We start from the raw sequence: 12565 nt of genomic DNA on the forward strand, positions 1-12565 counted from the left end.
AACAGGTGCCATGGCCTATGAGACACAGAGTGTGTGTGTACATGTGTGTGTGGTCCTTGACCATGCCACATTGACCATGAACATTCTCCACTTCTAATGACCCAGGGGCAAGAACAGCCCAGTTCTAGACCTCAAAGCTCTGTGGGGACACACACACAAACACACATGCTCCCTACAAACTAAACCCCCTACTTAGCCCTGCAGCACTTGTGAATGGCAATGACAGATTTACTCCTGTCTCCATGTGTATTAAGGCCAGTGTTTGTTATTAAAAATCATAACGAAGCCATACATCATCATACTCAATGCTAAGGCAAACATGAGCCAGGCCAGCTATGGACACGCTATGCTACGGCAACATTTAATGCAGAGCTTACCTCACAGGCTGCTAACATACAAACGCTACATTAAAACATCTTCCATTTTGTAATTTTAAGTGTTTCCAGGGGATAAAGATTTGCACTTGGCAGCTGTGATAATACTAAAGTAAGGTTCTCGACACACTTTTACACACAGACTAAATTTTGTTTCATGAGAGATAATGTAAAAGAAAACAGCCTGTGCGGTAGACTCTTATTAAAAACAAACGAATCAGATTTCCTATGTTTCTTCTCCAATAAGCAGCCAGGCTTGGACCTCCGCTTTTTCCATATAAGGCGTATGACTTCCTGCGCCACCTGCTGTGCCCTGGACACCAGATGACTTGATGTCCATGTGCTGTTAATGTCATTTTCCTCTTGCAGTTTCAAAGTCTGGAAAAACACACTTTCAAACTCTCACTTCCCTTTAGAAGTACTCCATTGCAAAGCACAAAGCAGCCATAAAATATCCTGAATATGCTTTTTGTTTGTATCTTCAAATGGTTTCCCATGCCATAAAGATATTCTGTGTTTCCAAAAAAACAGATGGTAAAGTCGTCAACACTCAAATCTTTTATGTGCCCGGCCAAGCTACCTCCATCCCCATGTGCTTTTCACCTCTGCCAATACATAAAAGGAGAGGTGTTTTTCTGGTCAAATAAAGAAATGATTTTTTTTCCCTCTGCCTCTGCTCTGCTGCTCTACGCTTTCTTTCGGCCTCTCACTCTTTTAATACCACATGTCCAAGGGTAAAATAGTGGGATTTCTGCCAGAGGCATTAAAAGCGTCATCTGTGGAACAGATTTGTTGAGGCCTGTGGGGTAGGTAGGTAGGTGGGTGGGTAGATGAGGTACAGGGGTGTATGGGTGCACGGAGGGGGCATTCGGATGACTCTCACTTGCCAGCACACACTGTTGTTTGTGTGTGCCGAAAACTTTACTCCCCTGCTTTACTTACATTTCTTGTAAAGCAAAATAAGATCTAAATTAGGAAAGCCTCCTTGTTTTATTTCGGAACTGTTTATTGTACTTCTTGGGTTTGTACATTTAATCACAACTGTTAGAAATAGATTTCTTTGCAGGATTTCATAGCTGCCAGTGTTCACCTATTGCGTCATTTTAAATCAACTTTTAAAGAGCGGCTCAACACTCTAAAATGTAGGCACACACACACACACACACACACACACACACACACACACACACACACACACACACACACACACACACACCGATGCTAAAGTCTTTCTCTGACAGTAAGGAGAATCTGATTAGTGTGGGCTAATCAAGCTGCTCCTATTGGTTAGCTATATGTGGGCCAATGTGCAAGCAGCACTTTTATAAAGAATTTATCCACTGTAAATATTTCAATGCAATTAGTAAACAATCCCTGAGGACAGACATCTCATCCCAACTCATCCCAAGCCAAGTTCAGCCTTGCCAAACTACCAATCCTGTGTCAATACTTACATCCTGTTTAAGTCAACTACGACTGTTTTAAATAACCTTAAGAATGCCAGTGTGCTTAATCCACTCAAGGCTTGGAACTGTAAGTAAGAATCAGACACAGATTTCAGAATATATGCAATTTCTTCAAGCTCGCTATGTAATGCAGGAACATCTTTCACAAAAAAATTATTGACGTTTTTGACATAAGTCTGGTGGGTTTATGGAGTAAGACTCCTTTTATAAATGTAATGTTGCAGATTCCCATCTTGATCTTATCTCAGTTGCTTGCACAGGTATGGACTCGAGTCACATGACTTGCGTTCGCATCAGACTTGAGTCACAAATTTGATGACTCTAGAATTTAACAAAATCCTAAAAGACTTGCAACTCAACTTGGACTTCATCAGCAACGACTTGTGACTCAACTTAGACTTTAGCATTTTGGACTTAAAAATACTTGATACCTTCCCCCAAGCCCATAGAAGTATTTGACTTGAATCGGGACTTTCCTCGCTTGACTTGATTGAAAATACTTGAGTCTTACTTGGGACATGCAAAACAATGACGCAACACTTCTGGTTTTCTGTTTAAACTTTTTGTCAAATATTGCTGACCTTTTACTTTCATACTTTGACAATAAGACTAAATAATTGTGAACGGGCTTATTATTAGAACACAAACGTGGCAGAATACGTAATAACGGTGTAGTTGTATATTTAAAAAAAACATCAATTGAAGACACTTTTATATCCTCTTACTACTGTCTCTACATTTAAGGCTAACGTACACACCCATACACAAACAAAACACCTCCCACTGCCAAATGTTGCGTACAGTAGTAAAGAAATCCTCATTAATGTAATGCACTTGATCCCGTCCTGTAGGGCAAGGCCTCGGAAATGTAACAGCATCTTATTAAGCTGCAGGAGACGTCTGACAAACTAAATCACCGTAAATACATTGGAGAGAAGAAAGATGCCAAATATTGGTTGTGTTGGAATTTCTTTGGAGGAACAGTTTATTGCTCAGAAAGTGAAGTGTTTAATTACTTAAGTAAGTGACTTTATTGCTGTGCTGGGCAACTAGTTTGGTAACCCTATGAAAAGTCACTACTAAATATTCCCAAGCAAAAAAAAGATCCCCTATCATGTTTGTCTGCAGAAGAACTGTGTGAATATGTACACAAATGATCATGTGTGTGCTTCTGGAAATATTAATTCTGAAATATTTTCAATTCAATAAACTCACATATAAGTTTCATATAAAAATGGGAAGTTATTGTTTTACATCAATTTAAAATACAAATATTATACATATTTGTTTTAATTGTAACCTTTGTTTCTTTAAGTTATCAATAGAATGTGGTCTACTTTAAATACTCAAACTTGGTCAAGTTGTCATAGGTTCTACACCCTTATGATGAAAGCACATTCTTGAATTATTCCGGAATTATTTACAGCTGGAAAGAAAGCTGAAATGACAGCTGAAAATAATAAAAACTTTGAAACATTTTAAACTTGCCGATAGTACGTGACTTGTGTATAATATAAACAGTACTGCAAGCTGGTCAGAAGCAGGACATACACCCATATCTGATGGAATCATCCCGGGTGCTCCAGAAGTGACCTTTTCCATCTCGGCCATTCCCTTCTCATGGGAACCTTATATCCATGTGACAGTGCAGTCAAGAGGATGGGGCAAATTCTTTGTAAACAAAAAAGTATGTGCTTTTTTTCAATCTGACCTTAAAATTAATGGTGTTCCCCTGAGACACATACCAGTTAGAATGCTATTAAAGCTTTATGTACAATACAATATCAGTGTCTGGCAAAAATAGTAATGTGTTTTTACCTTATAGAGCCGGATGGCAGCCTCATGCCTCTGGTTGGTGGCATGTAGTCTCAGTTTATCCACGCTGTTGCTGTAGTAGTCACAGGCATTGCACTTGAGGTGCACAGGGTTGCCAATGGCCACACACTTTAATCTCCACTGGTTGGCTTTGCCTCCCTCCTTGATGTGAGCCACCAGCTGGTGCTTCTGCATGTGCTTGTCTGTCTTGCAGTGCAGCTGGAAGTTGGCCTTAAGCTGGGTGTTGTAGCTGCAGAGCTTGCACTGGTAGACGTCGCCAACCACGCAGCGCCACTCCTCTTCGGGCAAAGAACGCTCGGCGTTGACGTGGGCGTTGAGAGCCTCCAGGCTGTCCGTGGAGTAGCAGTTGCACACGGCACACTGGTAGAGGCGCAGTGAGGGGTCGTTGATAGGTGGAGACAAGGAGGAGAGGGAGGGGTCGGATGAGGACATACCCCCCATTCCACCAGAGGACACCAGGGATAGGTCGTCTGCCATCAGTTGACCACTGGCAAGACGCAACTCCGCTGAGAGGTCACTACTCACTGTGGGAGAAAATGTGGGAAAAAACAAAGTTAGTCAGCATAGAGGAGTGCCAAAAAGGTGTTTAAAACCTAGGGCTCTCATAAGGATTGCATACATGGAAGCATATAAGGATATTATGTCAGATAGAAGGCAGGCAGTACGCACAGAAAGATACATCAAAACAAAGAGGTATGACAGAGAGACAAAGCTCAGATGAAAATGAAAGGCTGGCATGCATAGGGAGGGATAAAGGAGAGCGAGAAAGAGAAAAAAAGCTCTTTTAATGAAATTAAGTGTGGAGAGAAAAGTGAGTCCTCCATGCAGGCCTCTCTCACACAAAAGGATTTGATAAAATAAAGCCTCACAGAGGGCTAAGGCTCCTTACAAAGTCTTGTCTATAAAAAACCCTAATAGGATTGAATCAGGATCAATTACAATCATCCTTTTCAACTTGCTAACTCGCTCATCAGGTAGCTTTAATTACTGCTCTCAGCAATGGTGGGACAACGGTTTTAGGGCTCCAGGCTTTTCTCACATCCACGCAGAGATTTGAAAAGCTGATTAATGCATTATACAAGTTTTCTCTTTATTCCGCCTGCCCACCCTGGAAAAAAAGAAAAGATCTGCCATTCATAGAAATGTAATTAACTTTTTTGTTTGATCCCTTCATTGTCTTGTTACCAAAGCTAATCATGTCATTTTTCAGATAATATCTCAACACTGTGTTTGGGAGCACAGAGGATCTAACAATTACAAATCATTTGAATCTTTTTAATTTTTGTAGTTCAAGTATATTCCCCTAATTAGTGGATGATTAGATGAGTGTTTGTGTGGCGGTGTGTGCTAGTTTAATTAAAACAATGGCACACTTTTACCTGAATGAGATGCTAAATGTGAGATGCAATTTAGAATGTGTATATCTAAATAGTGTCTATGCATGTCACCACGTATATTCATCCTTCATGTAAGTGTGCATGTTTGTGTGAGTTGAATTTATAAATATCCTGCGCACACCATCTAAACCTATGTACAGCTGTGCTCACTATGGGGAGCTGTGTGTTATCAGTGTAATTCACTGAGAGTACATCTGCTGGCTGGGCTGTGACCTCCACACTAGAAGAGGGAGTGGGTGTGTAACTCTACAGGGTCATTGTTAAATCTCTCTCACTCCTACGGGAATCCGCTTCCTGCTGTGTGAGACTGTGTGTACGTGTGTGTATCTGAGTGTGAGTCCTCTCCAGGGTGAGCAAAGGTGGGGTGGGGTGTGTATGGGCAAGGATTAAGCTGACTTAAGAAAATTACAAATGAAAGATTAAGAATAATTCTCATGTGGCGTCTCATAATCATTTTTTAATCAGTGAGAGGGGTCAAAGAAAGGAGACAATGACAGAGGGACAATATGAGAGCAGAGATATGAGGTAGAGAAAAAAAGAAGAGGGTGTGGAGAGGGGGGTCCAGGTAAAAAGGATGGGTGCAGAAAAAAAAAAGGTTAGAGGGAATGAAGAAAAATGAAGAGCAACAAAGGAAAGGCACGGAGATAAAAAAAACAAAAAAACAATACCCAGATGGCATCAGATATATGAGACAAACCACATAGAAATGAAAGTGAAAGATGAGCAGAAGAAATACAAAAAAGAAGCTCAAGGGCAAATAAATAAAAAAGCTAAATACTTTAAGTCACACCCTCAGTAGAAATGCCTTGTTTGCGTTTTAATTGACTATACGGTAAAACTATTATTTAATTGTAATTCTAGTATCACTCACCTAGACCAGATCCAAGAGCCGCTGCGGTTGCAGGATCTAGCTGGAACGGGTTAATCATCATCTGAGCATCTGGGCCACTGCTGCCTGCTGGGCTCTCCAGCTTTACACCTGCCAGGCCCATGTTTTGAGCCAGGTAGTACTGGTAGAGCTCTGCCTCAGCTGGGGCCAGGCCCATATGGAGGCTGTGTTGGATCTGCTTCATGTTCTGCTGCAGCAGCATCATGTTGTGCATGTGTTTCTCGCTAGTCATATGGATTCGCAAGTTCCGTGCAACATTGGTCTCATAGTCACACACCTGTTGGAAGAAAGGTGGGATACATTTACTTTTAAGGGCGTCTGACGATGCTAGTTTCTTTATCATTATCAAAGCATTGTTTTGCACTTCAAATACAATTATAATTAATTGCATAATTAATTATCCATTAGACAATATTGTTATATGTTTATTACATTCATAATGGGTATTGAGAACAACTAAAGCAAAAACAACAGCACTTTTAATGCATTTTAATGCAGATCTGCCTTTTAATGCAGATCCTGAATTTATTTTAGTTCTACAATATTTGGAGATGATGCTAGAATGTTTGAAAACATCTGTATTATAATGAGTAGAGGTCAGATGATGTGGCCAAGAAGAAGAATTGACATAGTGATGCTGAGGGAAATAACTGTCTTATTGTTTAGACATTGAAATAAGCAATTTCGTATGTAGCTAGCACAGCGCTACAATGACACTGTTGGTTAATTACCTCACAACGCCAAGTGGGCTTCTGTTTGGGCTTTGATGGCGAGGGTGCACCGCAGACTCCACCAAGGCTGGCACTGGGTACAGGATTGGCATGGGTATGGGTATGGTTGTGGTTGTATTGTACCTCAGTGCCACCGTTCTGGAGCGTTTGTACGTTGTTCAAATGCTTGTCTGACTGCATGTGGATGCTTAAGTTGCCTTTGGTGGTGGTTGAGTAGTTGCATACCTAAAAGGCAAGAATGAATACAGGGTATGATATGCATGGTATACATCATCTATATTGCTAAAACAATGGTATGTTTCTATTAGCATATGTCCACCAAACCGAGTGATTTTTTTTTTGTTAAATCAAAGATCGAAGTTGGCTTATAAAACCCAGGCAAATAAAAACAAAATTATCATAATTTGGAAATTTTTGAAAGTCCACAGAAATGAAAAATGAGATAGACAGACCTCACAGCGGAAAGGCTTGTATCCACAGGTATAGCTTTCGCCCCTGGCTAAACGAGGGTGAGGCTGTCCTGTGCGGCAGTACGCACATGATCCACCAGACTCTGGATGTTTCTCCTTCATGTGGGCGTCCAGCGTCTGCTGGTACTTGTAGTGCCAGTTACACTTGGGACACTTCAGCGTCTTGCAGGAGTTACGTGAATGCATCATCGTCATATGCCCTCCTAGAGATCGCGAAGATCCCAAGACCGTGTCACACTTGGGGCACTCCACCCCACTACCTGGGGACCCTTCCCCTGGACCAGGGGTACCAGGTGTCCCTGGAGTTCCAGGCGTACTGGGATTTCCTGTGTGTTGATGCAGAGGTCCAGGACTCTCATCATCTCTGCGCAACATCATCATGTCAAGGGGGTGGGAGGATGGCGACGACCCATCTTGTCCTGCCAGAGTTTCACTGGTTGAGTCGTTGCTGCTTTCCCGCTCTCTGGCAGCTGCCAGGGCAGTGGACAGACAGCTCTTCTCCATCTCAAGCTTCTCACATGCAGGCAGGGAGGAAAAGGAGGTGGATGCAGGGCCTTTGCTGTCACTGTTTAACTTTAGCACACTGTTGGAAAAGGGGGAAATACTTTGGTTTAAGATAGGGAAATCTTTGCTACTGGTGCTGTTGGCCCGCTGGCCTGTCATCGCCATGGTCTGATCCTCCTCCTCATCTGCCTCCATTTCTACTCCACCACCATTGGAGTAAGCATCATCATCCTGCTCTGGACTTTCTCCTCCAACTGCACTGGGCTCCCGCTTGACATGCGGGTACTGGCTCAGGTCCGACCCATTGGGTTGCAAAGTGCATGTTTCCCTAACGTGGCCCTTGCAGTCACTATCAGAGTTTCGACCTAACAGGTTGCCAACAGTGGCAGCAGCAGAACTCCCGCTGGGGGTTCTGTGAGCACCAGCCCCTCCCCCGAGGTTTGGGTTGGTCTCAGCCTTTGGCATGGTTTGGGTTCTAAGGGTTTGGTCATTGGAGGAGCTGCTGGCACTGCCCTTCAGGAAGGCAAAACCTGCCTGAAGGGAATCGGTACTCTCCCCACTACTGTGGAAAGCGTTCCACAAACCGTGGAGCCCAGTGTCTGGCCCTAGGAAGTTGGCAGGTGAGGGAAATTGGGGTAGCACAGAGTTTGGGGGGTTTTTTGGTTCCAGAAAGCTTATAAGAGGTTCTTTGTCCTTGCCGATGCCCTGGATGATGGCAGAGACGTGCTTGTTGCTCAGCAGCTTCTGCTCCTGATCATTCAGGGTCATACGGTGGTCATGGACAGCATGTGTCACAAAGGAACGGCTGTAGCCAAAAGACAGCTTGCACAGAAAACACATCAGCACAGGCTTCCGCCGCCCATCGGCCACACAGCCCTCAAACTTGGACAAGTCCACATTGTTAGGGACATCTTTGGACACACAGGAGTTTTTGGCTGCACCATCCGCCTTCAGATAGTCTTTGTCATTCTTGTGGCGGAGGTCATAGACACGAAAACTGTGCAACACGGGACCAGTGCCCGCCAGCCCTCCAGCTGAGGTATTTGGGAAGGAGGGGTGGTCGGCCACTAGGGGGTTGTTCCCCAGGGATGAAGCGATGTGGAAGGTGTTGATGATCTGGGGGTAGAAGGACATGGGTGCAGTGGGCTGCTCCAACCGCTCTCCCCTTGGGCTCAGGCCACTCTGGCCACTGCTGACCTGGGCATTGGGAAAGGTCTGGGGGGACAGTAGGCCCCTGAATTGGTGAGGCCCAGACATCCCCCCCTGGTTGCCACACTGCTCTTTGGCGTCCTCTAGGATGAAGGCAGAGCCATCGGGCTGGTAGATGATCTCGCCGCTCAGGTTCTCCACATCACTATCCTCTTCCATCTCCATCTCGCTGTTCATTTCTCCCACTTCGGCAGAACCAATCTCACGTTCTCCTTCATCTTCACTCTCCTCTCCTAACATCCCTTCTACCTCCTCACCCTCCTCATGACCTCCAGTAGTAGGGAGACGGGCGTTGGGGCAGTGGTGCTCCATGTATTTTTGTAAACTGGAAAAGGAACTAGAACATTCGTTGCAGGGGATCTCCTTTGCCGGTGCCACAGGAGATGTGGCAGGGGCAGAACAGTCCGAACCCAAAGCTGCTCCTCCTCCTCCTGGTAAAGTCCCAGTAACACTCCCTTTGTTACCAGTAGTAAAGCTTTCTCTCCGACTCTGTTCAGGTCCAGGGTCGGTGGTTGCACTGACATTGGTGGGGGTAGAAGTGGACCTCAGCGGGCTCACAGCGGGCTCTCCGAGGCCATTCTCTGGCTCTCCAATGGCAGCAGGCGACATTTGGTTGTTGTTGTTGTTGGCGGCGTTGTTGGTCTCCATGGCAATGACGGCGTTGTCCTCAGCAGCAGCGTCCAGCCTCTGGCCACCATGTTCCTGCTGCCGTGATGACACCATAGGGGGAGAGTCACAAGTTGCCATGACGACCACTACATAGGGATCTCATCTCATCCAGCCTAACAGGGACCTGAGTTGGGAAAGACAGAAATGAAAAAGGACAATGGGGATTTAGTAAATGGTGTTTCACACTACCACAGTGTCAAATAGCAGATAATGTTGGCTAATTCTAAATCACTATTAACTTTGTTTCAATTAACTCTAACGTACTCTTACCCCACATTCAATCTTGTACTAAATGTGTTGTTGCCGACCTCATTTGGATCAGACTGATTTCTCAAGCACAGGTTGGTGATTTCAACACAACATGACAGTCATCTATCTCTGTATAGCCTCTCACCTACCAGACACCTTGACAACTTTTGAAAAGTGGAGAAAAGTTTTATCTCTTATTGGCCCCAGGAACCACAGCTTGGAAACTAAATGAATGATGCAGCTCCCATGACAGCCGGCAGTAGGGAAGTCTATCAGAATAACTCAATTGTCAAGTAAATAGACTCTTTGATCGACAAACTACTGTGCAACACTGGAAGCAGTTTCGCCTCTGTTTTGTCCTGTTGGTTAAAAGATTATAATATCAGGCTAAAGAAGATAACTTTGTGTATTCTTACATTGTGGACAAATCAACTAACATACAGAGGTAAGATTATCAATCTTGAAATCTATTAAACAACGGATATGCAGAACAGTTAGCGCATTCCTCTAAGGGGAAGGGTGAATTAGATTTAGAGGAGCCTTCAATCATTGGCTAATTCAGCCTTGGCATGTTCTTACCAGTCAGGTGTGGCTAATTAGGGAACACCTATTAACCTATTAATGCCCTGAAGGTATGACTTTGTGTGTACCAGACAAGTATGAAACTCTATATCGTCATGCAGCTCAGGAAAAGGTAGAGCACATTTTCTAGACAAGGGTGCAAATTAAGGAATAATTCAGGAAACTACATACTACAGTATGTACATTAATAACATGTATATATTTTCATATAATAGCCATTGATGAAAGAGAGAGAGAGAAATAGAGCGATAAAGGGAGAGAGAGAGAAGGAGAAAGAGAATGAGCTTCCATGAAGAATGATGTTTGGAATACCAGTGAGATGTTATCAATCCTGGGTGGCTGCCCATCTCTCAACTGCTCACTACTTCAATCTCTTGGCTTTTCACAACAAGCCACATATACGAACGCAAAGGCACACACAAACGGACACACACAAAAAGCCTCCTAAACTGACAAACTCAAAGTAATTTCATTTTGTTTTGTATTAATTTTCCATCACCTAAAGAGAAGAAAACAACACACTAAGACAAAGTCATATGGGGAGAAACAGAAAAACAGACTATATGCTTGAGAACTGAAGCTTCATTGCTTTCTTGCTTAGCTAAATGCAACAAATGAGCTACTTGTGCATGCCAGGTTTTTTTTCACTTGATACAGTGCTAGCGCCTTTCAGATGCTTGCGTGTAAATGAGCTGGCATTAAAAGAAAGCTTTAAAGAGCCATGTTAACCTTTAACCCAATCCACCTGCTGCTTAATTCTCCCTCGCTTTTTCTACACTCCCTCCCTCTCACAACAAAGCTACAAAGCAATTAGAGGATTAATCTGCAACAATCCAGGGCCAAACAAAGCCAGTGGGTGGGACAGTAAAAGCGTGAGGAATGAAATCAAACATGTGTGTGTGTGTATGTTTGTAGGTGCATGCATGTGTGTGTGCACGCGCTATAATCAGGTCTAATCTGACATACCCCAGAGATGATTCCATGGGGACTAGTGATAGATTAAAAGGGCTAAATTATGTTTTCTCTCTCTGTGTCTTACTCTGCTTCTGTCTCTCTATTCGTGAGATTAAAGACAAATTCCTAAGGAGCAGAAAATGAGTGCCAGTGCTTATCTGCTCTCTCTGGCTGTGGCAAAATGCTGGACATAGACATAGGTCATGTTAGGTTAAAGAGTAGTTCTTGAGCAAACATTGTTAATTTTTTCACATTTTTATGAGCATCTTAATGGGGTGACCATTTTTCTTCCATAAGTTTTTAACTTTTGTGAACATTGTACATTTCTGTGAACAATACTTAACTTCACTATCCTGATGCAGTAAAATCTAACCAACTGTTAGATCAAGAAAATTCAAAACAAACAAAACACCTTATCTGATTTATTTTCTAACCAAATACATGTTTAGCCCAAGGCACAGATCCTGAAGATAGCAACTATGGTTTTATACACACCTACACACAAACACATCTGTCTGCAGGTTAACTCAAACTTGTAATTGCAAAGAAATTAGCAGCATTTAGCTCTGCGTTCTACACACAAGCAAGGAGTTGAAACAGGCCACATATGTGTCATGCCACAAGAATGCATGGCATTAACTCACACATACTGAGCCTGTTTCACCACAAATGTCTTAATTTTAGGTAGACCCGTGCTGCCTGTTTGACAGAGGAAGAAAATAAAATGACTTTGGCTGCTCAGTTATCTTTGTACCATAAATCCTCCATAACGCTCACCTAAGCACCAAAACAACACACTGTGTTTCTTCCTGCAGTCAAACATACACACTTCAGTTTTCCACCAGTGTCCCTCTTACTGAGGTTTGTCTTGAATGTGATTGAGGTTAAAGCGGTTCAGAAGCAGTGGGTTTGAGAACTAATGTGACACATATGACAGGATTTACTACTTGTCAGTGGTGTCATTTCACTGCTTATATCATTGGGGAGCAACCCCTTTGAATTGTAGCTCGGACATAAAACACTGATGTTTATGAATTATGCATCTCCTAACACTTTAAGTGTGGAATTATGTCTTGTGGATAAGCCAATGTGTTGAGCACTTGGCACTGAGATATCACCATTAATGCTAGCAGGTTAGCAGCTGTTTACATATGTGCTGCCTGCCAACAATAATGTAACTGTCTTTAAAAAAAGGCCACACTAAAATCTTGAGACTTGTACTGATCAGTTTGATA

The 12565-nt window shown here is 43.1% G+C and overlaps 1 protein-coding gene across 1 annotated transcript in view; it reads right to left on the reverse strand.

Moving 5' to 3' along the window:
* zfhx4 (zinc finger homeobox 4) overlaps positions 1 to 9623 on the reverse strand; it is a gene marked incomplete at its 5' end in the record, with an annotated part of 60216 nt that extends 50593 nt beyond the window's left edge. The window contains 4 exons of the mRNA XM_079234031.1: positions 3659 to 4200; positions 5945 to 6239; positions 6694 to 6918; positions 7146 to 9623. Of these exons, the coding sequence (XP_079090157.1) occupies positions 3659 to 4200; positions 5945 to 6239; positions 6694 to 6918; positions 7146 to 9623 (3540 nt within the window). The remainder of the gene's footprint in view (positions 1 to 3658; positions 4201 to 5944; positions 6240 to 6693; positions 6919 to 7145) is intronic.
* Positions 9624 to 12565: the final 2942 nt, after the last annotated feature.

The sequence above is a fragment of the Taurulus bubalis genome (assembly GCF_910589615.1).
Source record: "Taurulus bubalis genome assembly, chromosome: 18".
NCBI lineage: Eukaryota > Metazoa > Chordata > Actinopteri > Perciformes > Cottidae > Taurulus > Taurulus bubalis.